This window comes from Bremia lactucae, linkage group LG6 (genome assembly GCF_004359215.1).
Source record: "Bremia lactucae strain SF5 linkage group LG6, whole genome shotgun sequence".
Classification (NCBI taxonomy): Eukaryota; Oomycota; class Peronosporomycetes; order Peronosporales; family Peronosporaceae; genus Bremia; species Bremia lactucae.
The window spans coordinates 3,852,313-3,869,290 of NC_090615.1; the positions used below are offsets into that span (position 1 = coordinate 3,852,313).

Here is a 16,978-nt window from a genome sequence, read left to right on the forward strand (position 1 = left end):
TTGTTAATCTATCTTTGTAAATGTTGTCTTAACTATAAACTAATACTAAACATGTAAATGAATTCTTATCTATCTTATCTCGTAACTCTCTTTGATTACTTCTACAGCTGATTAGTCTGCGGAATAAATAGACATAATGGTCTATACCTATTTATGGATAAGAATTCAGGAAATTACTATTTAAAGTAATTTCCTCCAAATATTATCTACCTTTTGGATAATATTAATTAACAATCTTTTATTGTTAATTTCATGTAACGAAACACCCCGTTACACTATGAACGAAGACGTCGTCAAAATAATTCGGTGCGGAATTCCGCACCGATCTCGAGCGATTGGGTACACATCTGTTGAATGATACATCGGCGTTACTAATTCTCTATCCACGCCTAAATCATTCGCTTCGGGTACTTACGGCTATGAACGGATTTTTTCTCTTCACGCATGAGGACCTCATAGAATTCATCAATCCCATTTGAATGGTTTAAGTTTTCAGTGCTGGAAGTCTGCTATTGATGTTTTTCCATTATAAAACAAAGCGTAGCTAGTCAGGTTTATTTACTTTCCGATTACCTGGAAATGTCTTTCCGTCTCGCTTTCGCATACTGGGACAGTGCACCGGCACGAACCAATAGAGAAGCTCACGAGGGGTACCAAAGATCTCCTGGACATTTCGGACAATCCCGACATTAAAATAATTAATAAAATCGGGGTTGTCTCGCTTTTCGCAATACTCGAGCGTGCTATAGTTGTTGATGACGAAGTACATGTGCATGATATAGAAGCACAATAAGGCCAACCCCAAACATGTACTGCCAAAGAATACACTTGCAATCTGTTGAACACGGGCAAAAGTAGAAATTAGTCACATTAGGATGATCGAATCTCCTCGTTCATCCAACCTGCAGGTGTGGATTCAACATCTCAAGCTTGCCAAAAACATAAAGTTTCCCTGCACGGTCAAGACTATTCGCTAGCAGATAGCGAAATATAAGACAGCTTTGATACAAACACGTCGTTGCGCTCCAACCAAGAAACAGCACGAAAAACTTGTAATTATAGTAACCGATGCATCTGTGACCACAGCCGCAACCAAATTAGATGCTTTGACTGTGTAATCTAATTTCTTTTTTTCCCTTGTCACACGTACTTGTTGATAAACATGCAGTGATGGTCCAGTTTCAGTACGCAACGTCTGCACGTGCTGCAATGGTGGGTTCGATCGGGTTTAAACGCGCGGCACTTACGGCAGATTCGTACACCGCCATTCATCTTGGTTTCTGTTTGTAAAGTAAACGCATCGAATCTTTTCCTTTTAAACTCATTGAGCTTTTCCTTTGTTAACGTGTGTCGCGGTAGGAATGACTCACTTGAGCGCAGCGTCTGCGCCAGTGACCAGCTCAACAGGAACGTCATGACGTGGAAAAGCAGCAGCTCCCAGTAAGATGCACCAGCCTCTATCACGCGGCTATGCGCAAAGATAACGAAGGAGATATACAAATATACAATGATCCACACGATGATGCATGGTAATACGTAGCGCAAAGGTTTAGGAGCGCGCGATTCGCAACAGCAACCCATTGTTGAATCTTATAAATAAAGGCAGTATTTGTTTTTAATGGAGAAAACACTAATTTAGGATAGTCGCCAGAAACGCAAAAGTTTGCGGTGATGGTGGCGATTGCGCCGAATATACAACGTCATTCTGCCCAACTCGACGATAATTTGATGCAATTATGTAGTTACCAGATAGCAACAGCTTTAGTTATCACACAGCAGCCGCCAGAGATCTGGTACAAGGATCAATACGGTCGCAAGGCGACATTCGAGCTTAAAGTAGAGCGCACGAAAATCCATTGCGTCCAGTGCGCGGAGCAGTGCATTCTCACGGTGCAGTTGCTGTATGAAAGTGGGTCAGTATTTTGTGTGGGTTTAGTTGGATTGATAGGATAGAATTGACTCCGGTGTCGCTAGAAAGGTGGTGGAGAAGCAGGAGATTGTCCAAGTCATGTCTGGTCAGTGTCTAGATAAGAACAAGCAAAGTTCGGTAAGAATTCGTATTGCTGAGGTATCGAAAAATCACGTGAATCAGGTAAGAATCAGATTTCTCCTCTGCAGTAATGTAAAATGTCCTTATTGAATTTTTATTCGTTAGAGATTTCGAGTGAAAATTTCGGTGCCAAAGTGTAACGGTAGCTGCAATTATGATAATTTTGTGGTATCCGATCCGATTTTAGTACTCTCGAAAAAAAAGAAGCGGCTAGGAATTCAACACATTGAGGCGACAACAAATCATATAATGGCCAAAAAGCTAAAACGATCATCAATATCGAAGCTGGAAGGCTTAAAAGACTTGGGCAACGCTTTAAAGTCAACGCCATTTCCAAATTTGAGCAACAAGGTAGTCGATTTCGCAAAAATCGAGTCGCCGATGCGCACAGGAGTCGCGACAGCTCCATTCACACCTGAGACACCAAATTTGTGTTTATGGGCGAATGCAGCATTCGATCTACTATCAAAGTTGCAGTGGCAGCGTGCTCTAGCAGACAACAGTAATAACTTAGGTAGAAGTTTCGATGCGATCTTGGCCCTACCTTTGCCAAAAGTGTACGAATGTCCATCGTGTCATGAGACGTATGGAGAGACACCAATGCACCGAAATCATTGCGACCTTATGTTGCTGCTGGAGCGAGATGGTACGCTTAAAGATTGTATGAGAAGCAAATGAGAAATCCTTTAACGATGTCTATGATAACTAGGTAACAACGAAACTGGGACGAAATATAAAAATCACAATGAGGTAGCATCATTTCCACTCCAGTGGTCTTCCGATAAGCACGTGGAATGGCGCGGCCAAGCTCAATCGATGTTTACGAATCATGCTTCTACGCTAAAAGCAGAGGCATTGTCAATTGACAGTATTGTTCAAGATACTCGAAAAACATTAAAATTGGAACGTGACGATATGCAGGCACTTCTCGATGCTTCAAAATCTGCGCCACCCACTACTATAAGCTCATGGAAAGACTATGCTTCGATTTCCCAGCTGCTCTTTAGGTACGTAATTGCATCGGTGTTGAGGATGCGTTACAAATCGTCTTCTTACCCAAATTATATCAGTACTTCATTTGAATTTTCCAAGATACCACAGCTGAGTACTTCGCTTCCTTCTACAGTTCAATCGACTGGCATGCTTCCGCCGGTGGGCACACTTTCACGCAGCATTCTTAGTAATTCTGGTGCGGTGAATATTTCTGAAGAAGATCAAGTTGGAGAAAAACGACACCGTATACCATCTCAGCGGTATCCATCTCTGTTAGCCGCTAAATGTAGCTTCTCCACTGATGCAGCAAATCTCTTTCAAGAAACGGAATTGGCGCTACATGGTAATGGACGGATTGTTAGCTCGATGAATTTGATGAATATAACTGATTATTATTTACGACCGAACGTTGGAAATATTGGAAATGATGATGTTTTTCACGGACATGTGTCGTCCGCAGCACCATTACCGAGCGATTCTTTTGATAAGCGCGAGAATCAGGTTAAAAAAATTATGGCTAATGACTTTCAAGGCTGCGGATTTCCAGCGTTAGATGACTTGTCGAATTTGGTAGGGTTTTACCAGGTTTTGACTGATACGGTAAGTCAGCATGATTGGCGAGTTTTGCAGCGATTTAACATGTCATGACAATAATGCATGTAGAATAACAATCCAGCGGAATTACAATTTGCACCACATTTGTTTCCACTTCCCGAAGAAATGCTTCTCGAGTTGAAGACGACAATTGCAGAATGGGGGCGGAATCTGTCAATTTGCTGGCAGCGACAATCTATTGAAGGGAAGAATGAGGAAACGCTGGTTGGATTAAAAAAAGCAGTGCTTGAGCATATTCTACGCTAGATTGCCAAATGAATTTATTTATTTCAGCTTTTGTACAAAGGGTCGTTTGCTTCCGACGTGATATTAAGAGCTTTATTCTGTAATCATTGAAAACATTAATATTCCCTAAGATCCTTCTTATAATTCTTTAAGTCTTTCCTTCGCTGGCTCCACGTAAAGTAAATTGACGTCACAAACTTCGAATGGGCAATGAGCATTAGTTCTTTCCTTGGCACAGACCCATGGAAGGCAAAAGGCGGCCATTGACGGGATTACAAGCAAGAATATGCTTTACGGCATCTAACCGCCGCTTTTATCTGATAGCGCTATTTTATCAATGCATATCAAGAAGCACAGACTTCGGGATGTCAATTTTGAAGAGAAATAAATAAGATTGATCGAGAAGTAAATTTGATGCTTCCAATGAAAATGTTTTATTTTAACAATTTCAAGTATATGAGTGAAAAGGACAAAAATCCCAGAATTTTACCAAATTCAAAGTGGCGCCAGCGCCACATTGATTTCCACCATGGGCAAGCATGACTTCCTCACACCCAAAGCCATTGGCATTCGAATAAAGGTACGTGCCCATGTGCTGTTCTACCTTGTGCTTACACCTAACAAAGCAATCGCATACACGTGTAGGCAAAAGGACTTCAGAAACTCCGCTGGTTCTGCCAAGTGTGCCAAAAACAATGTCGGGACGAAAATGGTTTTAAATGCCATACAACGTCCGAATCTCATCAACGACAGATGTTAATCGTGGCAAATAATCCGAATAAATTCATGAGCGGGTACAGTGAAATGTTCGAGTCAGCATTCCTTGAAAATTTAAGACGCCGTCATGGTACTAAGAGAATGCGCGCTACCCACGTCTACAATGAGTACATTGCAGATAAATTGCATATTCATATGAATGCAACGCAGTGGACGACGCTCGGCGGGTTTGTGCAATATTTGGGCCGTACGGGCAAATGTGTTGTGGATGAGACGGAAAAAGGATGGCACATTCAATATATTGATCGAGATCCGAAAGCCATTGCCAGACAAGAAGAATTAGCAAAGAAGAAAAAAGCAGAACTTGATCACGAAGAGCGAAATCGATTGTTCATTGAACGACAATTAAAAATTGCTACAGAAAAAGAAGTTGTCGAGACGCAATTCCAGCCGACCAAGTTGCAACGCGGGGAAAATGGAGAGAAGATAACATTGATGCTTGCAGGAAAGAAGGAAATTGTCAAAAAGGATGGAATGAAAGCTGCTGTCTTTAAAGTGGCGGGCCCGAATGGGTTTGAAGATACCGAGAAGCTAGCGCATGAATCAGGAGAAGTTCTTTTGGGCAAACGACATGCGGTTGACGTCGTTATGGAGGAAGATGAACGACGTCGGATGGGAAAGAGAAAACAGCTACAAGATGAATCGAAGCGGCAGCGGAAGGAGAATTGGATCACGACTGGTATTGTCGTGAAAGTCACGAATAAAAAGGTAGGAAATGGAGTGTATTTCAAGTGCAAAGGAGTGGTAAAGGACGTACAGGACAAATTTTGTGCGACAGTAGAGCTGCTTGATTCGGGAGATGTTCTTCGACTTGATCAAGATGATCTCGAGACGGTAATTCCTAGACCAGGAAGCACGGTGAAGATTGTCAATGGTCTTGGACGGGGCTATACGGCAGAATTGCTTGACGTCTCTATTGATGACTTTTGCGCTCGAATTCGGATTGACTCGGGGTCGCACCGAGGTGAGATTTTAGATAATGTTGAGTATGAAGACATTTGCAGACTAGCAGCAGCAGTATAGCCATTAATTTTTTACCGGTTTAGATCAGGTAATTATCAGTATTTCGTGAAGAAATAAGTAACATTTTTAGACCGCCGTTTCTAATTGATAATTATTTTATTTGCATGAGCGGTACGGCTTAAACTCATTCCGGTGCATACGTCACGCTCTTACATTTCTTATGCAGGCGCTCAGGAGGTGATTGAGCTATTTAGCAGCAGTAGCGATGAAGCCTCTTCTATTGAAGAGGAGAAAATTCAATTTCAGTCTCATAGACGCCATTTTAAACGCTCGAATGCTGGCCATGACCGAAATAGCGGCTCCAGCATGAGCGATAGTAGTCAAAGTAGCTTCACAATTGACAAGGGAACGCAAAGCCTTCTGCGTTTGCAGCGATCTAGACAATTCGTGGCGGTCAAGATGGCGAAAGTTGCTTCAATGAGACGGCCACGATACGACGAAGGAATGCAAGAGATCACGGAAGGGATGAATTACCAAGAGCTCCAGGCGCAACAGAAAATGCTGGAACGATTACAGACCCAAAACCGTCGAAAATTTTATCAGAATGGAAAAGAAAAAAAATTGGAAAAAAAAGAAATTTTCAAGGAAGCAAAAGAGATGAGTCTCATGAAGACACGAAGTCACATGCACGTGATAAAGGGCCGCCAATTGACCTCACGAGTGGAGAAAGTGGACAATGAGACAAAAGAAACAGATGCCGAGTGGGCTATTTTTCTTGAAAAAGCGGCACAGAGGAAAGCGGCGCGCCGACAGAAAGAAGTTGAGGACGCTCGATCGTTAAAAAAAGCTCGAAACAAAATCCAACATACGGTTCCTCTTCATGCCAATTGCGATCATGAGCTGAAGAAAAAATCGAAAAAAAAGCTGAAACGAAAATTCCAGACGCAGCAAAACGCAGTGAAATGTACAACTTCTGGAAGAAAACTGAGGAAAACGTTGAAGAAAAATTTACAAAAGAGTTCAAGTGATGAGGATTTCGAGGTGGAGAATGATTTGGAAAAACAAGAGCAGAGTGAAAAAAATAAAAGTGACGAAGAGGAAAGAGAGCCAACTTCATTGCAACGCCGAAAAAAACGACATCAGGAGAGTGAGAAACACAGACGGCCTTATACTGCAGCTCCTGTGAGTAAACGTCAGCGTATAGATGTTGAAATGGCTGCGGAGTCTGAAGTTGATGCAGAAACGACGACCTTGCGTTCGAACAGAACGATTGAAACGCACTTAATTAAAGAAAAGTTGACGTTTTTAGAGCTTCAAGAACAAGAAAAACTGATGGCGTTTTTCAAAGCTCAGAAGCGGCGCAGGAGGCCGTTAATGTCTTTGATTGGGAACTGCAACGATACAGGAAGTGCGAGTGGTCAAGATGATGAAAACGATGTAGCCAAGTTTACCAAAGCTAAGTCTATGCATGTTGCTCAGACGAATGGTGTAGCCAAGACGGCTTTTGACGCTCCGACAAATAGCGTAGCTCGTCGCGCTCGAATGGGAGTAAGTGAGACTCCTGAAGCAACATCGACCTTGTCTGGTATAGCTTCGCCATTACAAAATGGATTTTTGGTGTCCAACAAAAATTCTCTTACTGTTGCACATGCCAAATCTTCGAAAAAATTGCCCAATCCCGTCATTCATTCAACAGCTTGGCGACGACTCTTGTTTAAAATCGCACCAGCTAATATTCTAGATGTATCGATAATCCCGTATGCTGCTGGTATGTGCAGCTGTTAAGGATATAAGGAATGCCACTGAATAGATGCCTTGCTCTTTTAGACTTTGACAGACCTCTTTGGGACTATGATCGGAGTAAAAAGCTTCGAACAAAATGCTCTCTCGTGGATACGAAGTGCGTAGACTTTGTATCTAGGAAAAAACAATTCAAAAAGCAGGTGAGGAACAAGGCTCTTATTAAATTTCAGCAGTCGTCTTGTGTAACGATTTCTTGACTTTAAACTGCCATAGCCCCAAAATGAGTCAATAACAAATTGTCTAGTGCGAAATCTCATACAAAAAGAATTACCACGTATCAAAACGTGTCATTTACGTCGAGTGCGCCATGTTTTACAAGAAACTCGCAAGCAATTGTCTACTTATTTCCATTCTCACCAAGTGGTTCGAAACGAACGGTACCGAAAAATCCAGTGGTCGGAGTTTGCACGTGAGTACTGCTTGCCATCATTTCTTGATTCGAGATAATGTTCTAATTAATGTGAAAGACCACCAAACGTGGCTTGATGTGTCTTCAATTGAGCGAATTACGGCTAAGCGAAAGCTCCAGCAATATCCACAGACTAATCTCCCTTACAATTCTTTGGTTGGAGATGTGCAGTACTGGATATATCGAAACAAATGTCCTCACGACTTTCACGTTTATCCAGAAACGGTCGCGTATTTACCAAACGAAATAAGTGCTATTTGCCGCTCGTTTACAATGATAGGCATCCGAAAAAATGTTTTTGTGGAAGATGACCCGATATTAACGTACGTGCCGTATTTGGGGGATGGCGAGCGCTTAGTGATTGAAAACAATCTCTACACGGCCACAACCATTGGCAAAGAACGTCGTATGGCTGAATTTGGTGAAGGAGAAGAGCTAAAGGAACATACGCGAAGTTGCCGAGAAAGCGATATTGACGAATGTCTTTTGCGAGTCGTTGTGAACATATGTGGAGGCAGGGAGCAAGCATTTAAAGCACTGGAGCAAGAAGGTGGGATGCAAAGACCACGGTTGGATTACGATGAATTAATAGCTAGTAACAAAACTAAAGCACGAATAGCTTCACAGATCACAAAAGTAAAGGAGTGCATCAATTCGTCTGCTAATAAAGCGGTGAATCCTGCTTGTCAAGCGCTACGTCGGCTTTCAACGAAATGCTGGTTTCTGCAAGATAGTATGAATTTAAAGACATTATCACTACCTATGAAACTGCAGCCTCCAGTGTCGGTTTTTGAGTCAAATTACGGGCAATCACCAGAAGCTCTTGGTCTTCGAGATCGCACAACATTTGATGGAATTTCCGAGTGGTATCGCGATCTCTTTTGTCGGCGGTGTTTTATTTATGATTGTATTGAGCATGGCATTCAAAATCCTCAACGTCGTCAACGGGAAGATCCAGTTTATCCGATGATGACAGTTCCAAGTCTAATGCATATTCGACACGAGTTAGTGGATTTAGACAATGAGACTGATCATCAAAAGATCAAGTTGATGACATCTTCTAATGTCGATGAGATTGTTGAGCTTTGCCTTTCTTCATCTGATGACGAAGTACAAGAAACCACGAGTTTACAATCACGTACAGCTCAACGACCAATTGCAAAGTATCGGCGATCAAGACGTACACAGACTCGGATTAGCTCGTTGGCTACGAATAGTTTGATTACTCAAGAGAAAATGGTGGAATCGGAGAGACTGGCCAAGTTGGAAAAACGACGGAAGCGACGTAAACAGTTTCGACAATCTGCTGATAATTCGGAATATCTCGATAACTCTTATTTGCCTGCTGTAGCGCTTCGTATGAAAACATTAGCGTCTAAGACTCACCCTTGTGGCTCATGCTGTTGGATCGGTGCAAATCCAAACGAATCAATTTCGTGTCAACAAGTGGATACAATTCTTGTTAGAAAAATTGCGTCTGCGCTTGGACCAAATGCCTGCGTAATTGCTGCTATTCTCAAGAGCCCAAGCTGTACATGTGCTAAAATTTGGAGATTGCTAACAAAAGACTTAAAACGACAAGAACGTGGTGAGCAACTCAGCACCGAAGTCGCATCTTCTGCTGAAAAACAGCGAAAGAAAGGAAGAAAGAGTGCTGAAGCTGGCGTGACTTGCCCAATAGTGCCGCGTGTTCGAAACGCAGAATTGAGCACCGAACGTGAAAGGAAAGTGAGCTTTAAACCATGCAATCACGACGGTCTTTGCGACGTAGCTTGTGGCTGCATGAAACGAGGTCACGCTTGCAATCGAACGTGCTCGTGTTCCAGAGATTGTCGTAATCGATTTCAAGGATGCAAATGTTTTGTTGGCAATTGTCATACCTCAGCGTGTCCTTGTTGGAGTGCTGGACGAGAGTGTGACCCTGATTTTTGTTTCACGTGTGGTGCGAGTGATGCCGCTGTTGTGGCATTCCATGCACTGGGCAAATCATGGGGTAGCAACCAACTTCGACTGTGCCATAATGTCAATATGCTGCTGGGAAGTATTCAAAAGAATGTTGGCGTATCTTTTTCATCAACACATGGATGGGGGGCGTTTGCGCTGGAACCAATAAGCAAAGATGAGTTCGTGTTGGAATATACTGGCGAATTGATTTCGGATGAAGAGGCTGAACGACGGGGAGCCATGTACGACCGCAAGTCGATAAGTTACCTCTTTGGAGTGAATAGTGAATATGTTGTGGATGCCGCTCGAAAAGGCAACAAGGCAAAATTTGCCAACCACAAGGCCAAAAAAGAAGCAAATCTCGATGTTCGGATTATTGTGTCGAATGGCGAACATCGCATTGGTCTCTTTGCAAACGAAACGATTGAAATTGGGGCCGAACTGTTTTTCGATTATGGTTACACGCACGATAGCGCGCCAACTTGGAGTCAGCATCACAAGCCAATCTCCGAGAAAGGCGTCTACGCAATTGTTGACGAAGAAAATGAGTGGGAGTATGTAATTCGCTACGTGTTGTGTGTATGTACGTGACAATTTGACTAACCAAGCGTTATATGTGGTTGTAGACAGTGGGAATAGCCTCAAATGATCACTTTTGGAAATTGGTGGCCTAGCTACCGTACTAAATGTGACTTTGCACGTTAAGAAGGTTTAGATCCTCTTGTTGGATCTCAACTGAACAATTCAGCAAATTACTATCGTCCAAGCCGCTAATTAGGTCTCGTTTCTTCGCTCTTACAAGTTGTGTTTACGCGAACAAGAGGATTAGCTGGCTACATTGGTTAATTTGAGAACAATTGTCACGGGGTACCTTTCACAAGTACTGATCAGTACTAGTTAACCTTACACAGATTTTAGTGTATGTAGGGTGCCTCGAAACTTCACGTAAACAATAGTACAGAGGAAGGTAAGAGTCTTTAGCTACCAAAAGGTAATTCAATGGATTTATAATTAATGAAAAATAAAACTGTATTAATATACTTAGTTTCACGTAACGACTCAATAGGAAATAATAATGTTGTGACGGTTACATTAAATCGAACAAGTAATCTATAAGAAAAGCACCTAAAGTCCGATGCTGGGTTCGAAAAAGGCGTCCTATATGTGACTACTAATTAAAGCTGGCATCGTTTCGTTACGTATGGTAGGGCACTGTACATACATGTTGTAGACGGGACGCGAGACAGTAGCCAATGGGCATGCCAGACAGTAGCCAATGGAATTGGACGTAGCAACGGTCGTAGTAATAAAAAAAGTCGGGTAGCAATATCATTTCATATTATTGATTTCTATAGTTATATTTATAAATTCTGTATTTTTGATTTAAATCTTTTCGATAGAAAACATGTTTTAAAAATATATTTGAAATTACAAAAAATTGTTTAAATGTTGGTTTTAAAAATGCAAGTATCGAAAAAATGGGATTTTAGTAATTATCTATTTTTAAACACAACAAAAGGGTATTTTACCCTACAGTAATTGTACTACACAACGGCTGGTGAATCGTTGTTGATGTGTGTCCCATTACAGGGAATTCCATTAAAAGAGAATAACATGCTACACTTTTGACGGAATACGCCTAACATTAATTTTCACCCGAGCCATGTAATCTTAGATGAAGTGAAGCCGTTTCGAATGCCGCACCAACCGCCGCTTTCACGGATGCACTAACTGCTTCGACGTTTTAACACATTCTCATGACACACCACCTCATTCGTACTAATGGATTCGCAATTTAGTTGTCCACGTAATAGTTGCTGGGTGTAATGACAAGAACAGACTTTCGCAAAGTAGTGGACGACATCGATAGTGGCAAGTGTTTCCCTTCTAATTTATAATTCGCTGTCGACAACGCTTTGACAGATTGCTTTCCTCAATTGTGTCACTATAACCTTGAGTTGAACCGGGTTTATTTATGGCGTCTCAAACAAAAAGGCAGATTGTATTAAGCTTTGCTTGATACCTTTAAAGGAACGCTGACAATCAGCGTTCTATAACCATTTCTCGTCTTTTTTCAAGAGACGAGAGATATGAACTGTCATCTCGGCATAATTGTGGGAGTACTTGTGCAAGTACGCCGCTAATCCAAGGAACTTTCTAAGTTCCTTGACTTCGACTAGAACTGGCCAGTAATTGCCTTGATCTTTTCAGGATCAGGGCGCACGCCGTGTTTACCGACTAGTATAAAAATAAAAAACATCAAAGATAACAACGTAAAAGAAATAAAATGCGAAGGAGTCTTTATCGCGATTGGCCATAAACCAAATACAGAAATGTTTAACTTACACTATTAAAACTAGTAAAGCTGCTCAAGCTTTCCTTCTTCTGACTCTTCTAAACCTGGTGTATCAACTATAGTAAACTCCATTGGCCCTTTTTGTTTGATATTTAGCCATGGAACATACATTTATACGCCATAACTCTGTTAATTCATTTTTAGCAATTTTTATTAAGCCTTACAAGAAATCATTTTGCACAAAGAGCGCCAGCTTCTTTGAAGCCATGAATACCTTTAATTGCCTGTAAAGCAAGCATTGTTCAGCGTTGACGCCGTGTAGCAGGCATTATTATGGTCCATAATCTCCTAAATATCTGTAGCTTTCCTTTCGGGGGGGGGGGCGGGTCTTGCTGCTTAAACATGGAGTCGACGAGACCCACACGTTCATCGCGCGGATGTCATCTGGTTAAAAAAATCGATGAGGAGAAAAAGTTGTCGCTAAGGATCTTATCGGATATTTTTTTTCGTACTCGTTAATTCTGTTCAGAGTTATGATGAAATGCTTTCGAAATTGGCGGCAGAAAATACGATGTTAATTCAGTTAACTGCTAAAAGTCCTATGGAACGATGTGTGAGGTTGAAAGGCAAAGGGAGTGAATTTTCACCCAATCGATAAGTAAGAAGTTCTAAAACTTCAGACTGAATTATCAACGTATTCTCTGCCGCTACTTTCGAAAGCATTTCATCATAACTCTGAACATAATTAACGAGTATTGATGGAGTGATGCTAAGTTCGAAAAATGCGGTTCTGTCTGTGACTACGAATTAAATCTGGCATCGTTCCATTACGTCTGGTAGGGCACTGTACATACATGATGTAGACGGGACGCGAGACAGTAGGCAATGGGCATGCCAGACTGTAGCCAATGGGGTGAACGTATTAACGGTCGGGTGGCAATAAAAAAAGTCGGGTAGCAATAAAAAAGTCGGGTGGCAATATCATCTTCCTATGTTTATTCATTTTTATTTATTATCTAATAAGGTTTTTAGTATGGGTATTATATTTGGCGGCCGCCAGATATAAATTTGACGGCCGAAATCTATTTTATATTAGCTAGAGTAAGCTGATAGATTTAATAAGTAAATAAAGTTCAGTTCCCCTTTTGATCTTGAAGCGTCTAGTTCCTTCCTAAGGCTAGCGCATTGATCTGTGAGAAAAATAATCTTCTCTAAGGTGTATACTCTCGGGCATTAGTTGCCACTTGGTTTTATAAGCCCCTAAATCCCTTAAACTAGGATTCACTAAGCTTTAATAGCTTGTGCGACTCCCTGAGCTGTTAAACCTATTAGTTTCATAGCACTAAAAGACTTTTTGGGTCTATAAGTCTACCTCTGACTTTAGGAGCGAGGTAGTTCCGCTACACCTGGGGGCACTTGTAGTCAATCTACGCCTGAGTGTTTATAAACTAAGCCTTTACTGAGATGGAAACGTTTTTCCAGAACTTTCAAAGGCACAACACACAGCGTACGAGATGCTCAAAAGTTTGTTTGGGCTTGAACATATTGAGTTTATTTGTACTCAGGGACCAGAGGTTCTACATGCAAGGCTTGAAGCCTTTTATGAAGTATGAATCCTCCCGGATCGGACAGGTCCAGGATCACCTAGCGGCATCTATGCCAACTCGGAACATTTCTGTACCTGATTCAGAGCCTAAGACTCACCCTCTTGCTGTCAATGCTAAGACTTTAAAGGGAAAAGGGTAAAAATCTCCCTTTTTGATTTAAGTAGATGGAGATGTCCATAAACTTCACCTTAATCTTGACAGAACGACAAAAGGTGACATTGCCATTTCCAAGCTTGGAGGTAGGGCCATTGAATGGGCACTCTCGTGCAGTACGTCTATAGACGACGCTTTTCATTCGTGGGATTCGCTAAAACAACATATGACCAGCATGTTTACATCGCCTGATCAGGCTTTTCGCATGCGATCAAGGCTCATAGCGACTCGTCAGGGTAGACGAACCCTAGGGGACTATGTCCAGGAGTTGAGAACTCTCATTGCATCTATGCATCAAGACCCGGCGCAAGAAGCAACTGTCGTGATAGTCTTGATGGGGGATCTCAATGAAGGCGTTACCCGGACGGAATTATTCCGATCTCTTCCTGCTACTTTATAAGAGGCAGTAGCCATAACGCTATGCGCTGAGTTCGGCTTCAAGTCTGCACGTGTAAGGACACCTGTTTACCGTACAAGCTTTTTAAGAACATCGGTATCGTCAAATAGACCGGAACCCGTGGGTTTAAGCTCGTTGAGGAAGGAGAAGAAGCACTTTGAGCTGTGAACCAGCCTAAGTATGTGCGGGAGCACGAAACATTTACGTCCGGCTTGCCTCCTACGCAACACGCGCAAAGCTCGAAAGAGCATCAATTCCGACCTATACCAGAAATCTGGTACGGTGCAGAAAAACGTCGATACCCAGTAGGTGCGGGGCGCCCTACTGGGGAAGACCTAAGCTCTGTTGAACCTTTTGGAGGTGAGAGTAACAATGCTTTCAGCATTCAGTGAATCGTATTAAAACGAGTGTCACTCGAACGGAGTACGTGCCGTCCCACCCTCTCTTGCTGAGTCGGCTCAAAATTAATGTTTTCAACATTGAGATTTAACTCAGATATTGCAATGTCTAAAACACTGACCGATCAAGTCAGTAATTCGCGCCAATAGCGCTTTTGTTGCCTAGCAAAGGTAGGTTCATGACTCTCCGAAACTTTGCTAGGAACATTTCGCGTCGCGCCAAAGGTCTTAGACCTCCAATCGATCTATCGCTCATGGCGTTCAAGCCAGGCCATATCAAGGATAACATCTTTTCTCGAACCTAAAACAGGGAGTCGAGACAGCGTTCCATACTGTCAAAGTCCAGATACTTCATTCTTAAGTTCAACGAAACTTTAGGAACAGTGACACGAGTCCCAGTCGCGAAGCGAACAGTGATTGTATCACATTTATGCGCTTTAAGCGCCTAAACATATTGATGACTTCCCTCAAGGGAAAGACGTCGTGCATAATTGCAAGACGCCCATGAGTCAATTAAAACTGACCATGGCTTATCAAGGCCCTTCACAGTCGCTTGAACAACTAGCAAGCCAGGCTTGTACTCACGCCATTACGCACCGAGCTGATTGGGGCTAGGTCCTGCGTAGGCCTGAGGCCGAGTCAAGTAATATCCTTGAAATACGTGGCGTGGCGCGTCTAAGTCCACCGAGTGTGGTCGGCCGAGGTGGCACCATACTGAGTGTCAATAGTGACAATATTGGCGGTTCGCCAGGGCATTTTTCGGGTCAACCCTTTTAATGCACGTGAAGTGACACGTAAAGAGTCACTGGAAAGGAAGTTGAGTTACATAACTCCTTGTCGGATGTCCAATTAGACGCCAGCTTGGTAAAAGAACCAATGCAGGCTGAAAGGTTGGGTACGTGAATGTCCCGCCCTCTAAGAGGCGTATTACCTCTATAGCCTCACAAAGTGATAGGTGCGAACAATTGCATACGCTTGTAAATGATGTAACCGGTAACATCGAATGAGAAGTCAGCCTGGCGGCAATCCCATCGTTACATGCTCTTTTAGAGCAAGACGGAATGCTAATGATGAGTGAGGCCGAGCCTTTACTTGTCTGAGATGGTGGTCATTCGACCAACAATCAAGTAAAACTCATTGTCACTTCTAGACGAAGCTGCCCTGCCCTGGATGACACAAGCTGCACTTAGTGTGCGGAGTGGGTCATCGATCCTTAAAGATCAAACGGATCCACTTTATTCCTTGAGTAATTCCAAGATGTGGTATGTACCATCAGCTGTTTTACCTCCGGATAGAGATGTCCGTCATGAAACTGACTTGGTTCCGGGAACCAAATACTGTGTCACACGACAGTAGCCTTTACCAAGGGAACAGTGTGGCGTCATTGACGATTTCTTTCGTGCTAATCACGAGGCTGGAATGGTACGATAGAGCAAGATCTATCCATTCAACAACGACATTTTGTGTCAAAAAGCCAAATGGTAAATGACGCATTGTACATGCTTATAATTGCTTATTGCTGCCACTATACCAGCACAAGCCCCCATTCCAAGAAAGGATTTCTACAGAGCAACATGTGGGATGTACAGTGCACTTACTCACTCGATGGTTATTACCAACTGCATATGCGAGCTAGCGATATCCCGCTTGAAGCGGCTGGTAATGCCACAAGGGATTTCCAACGCCCCGGCAAAATTTAATCGTCTAGTGACACAACTGTTCCGCCCTCATCGAGGTTAGGCACATACTTATTTTGATGACATTTTTGTCCATAGTGGGTCGGTCGGATATGAAAAACATATAGACCATTTGCGGGCAGTGCTCGAGTGTATGCGCACAATGAATAGTATGGCAATGCATTTAAATGCATTTTCGGCGCAGAGAAATTCCTTCTTGGGGTGCTTCATTGGGAAGCGAGGCCTTAGACCGGATCCCGCTAAGGTAAAAGCCATAGTAGATTGGCCGGTTCCTAAAAACCAAAAGGATTTGCGTAAGTGGCTGGGTATCACCAACTATTTACGCAAATATAGCGAAAATCACGCTAATATGGCTAGGCCATTCTCTTATCGCCTTAAAAGGATACGGATTGGTGCTGGACTAGCACAAAGCATAATGCTTTTCACGCAGTTAAGAATAGAATTATCCATGTCCCGATTCTGGCCCTGCCAAATCGAAATTTGCATTTCAGTGTCGTCTGTGACGCATCATATTTGCCATTGGCAGTACTCTGCTGCAAACAGATGATGATGGGCGAGAACGTGTAGTTGCGTAGGTGGCAGGGCTAATGGCGCCGGGACTTGGCGAAAAAGGCCTGGCCAGGCTCCTGGGTAGTTCCCCTGAGCAACATG

General features: G+C 42.7%; 3 protein-coding genes across 3 annotated transcripts; 2 read left to right on the forward strand and 1 right to left on the reverse strand.

Moving 5' to 3' along the window:
* Positions 1–218: 218 nt before the first annotated feature.
* Positions 219–1,588, reverse strand: CCR75_006804 (uncharacterized protein). The gene is made up of 4 exons (XM_067964871.1): positions 1,151–1,588; positions 903–1,074; positions 416–835; positions 219–347 (listed from the first exon to the last, which is right to left on the reverse strand). Exons 1-3 carry the CDS (start codon positions 1,579–1,581, stop codon positions 545–547), a joined length of 894 nt encoding a protein of 297 aa, XP_067818506.1. The 5' UTR covers positions 1,582–1,588; the 3' UTR covers positions 219–347; positions 416–544.
* Positions 1,508–4,203, forward strand: CCR75_006805 (uncharacterized protein; the record flags this gene model as incomplete). The annotated part of the gene is made up of 7 exons (XM_067964872.1): positions 1,508–1,529; positions 1,652–1,917; positions 1,949–2,092; positions 2,156–2,696; positions 2,760–3,057; positions 3,121–3,643; positions 3,707–4,203. The coding sequence occupies 7 exons, from the start codon at positions 1,508–1,510 to the stop codon at positions 3,902–3,904; spliced, it is 1,992 nt and encodes a 663-aa protein (XP_067818505.1). The 3' UTR covers positions 3,905–4,203.
* Positions 4,204–5,787: 1,584 nt separating this feature from the next.
* On the forward strand, positions 5,788–10,830 carry CCR75_006806 (uncharacterized protein; the record flags this gene model as incomplete). The annotated part of the gene is made up of 5 exons (XM_067964873.1): positions 5,788–5,794; positions 5,850–7,391; positions 7,451–7,566; positions 7,671–10,333; positions 10,406–10,830. The coding sequence occupies 5 exons, from the start codon at positions 5,788–5,790 to the stop codon at positions 10,416–10,418; spliced, it is 4,341 nt and encodes a 1,446-aa protein (XP_067818508.1). The 3' UTR covers positions 10,419–10,830.
* Positions 10,831–16,978: the final 6,148 nt, after the last annotated feature.

Excerpts from the sequence above, each read along its gene's own strand:
- CCR75_006804 (XM_067964871.1), bottom strand. The coding sequence starts at position 1,581 with ATGGGTTGCTGTTGCGAATCGCGCGCTCCTAAACCTTTGCGCTACGTA. Across the intron at positions 1,075-1,150 it reads CACTGCATGTTTATCAACAA|ATGCATCGGTTACTATAATT; the intron begins GTACGTGTGACA and ends CTGTGGTCACAG. Across the intron at positions 836-902 it reads TGTTGAATCCACACCTGCAG|ATTGCAAGTGTATTCTTTGG; the intron begins GTTGGATGAACG and ends CGTGTTCAACAG.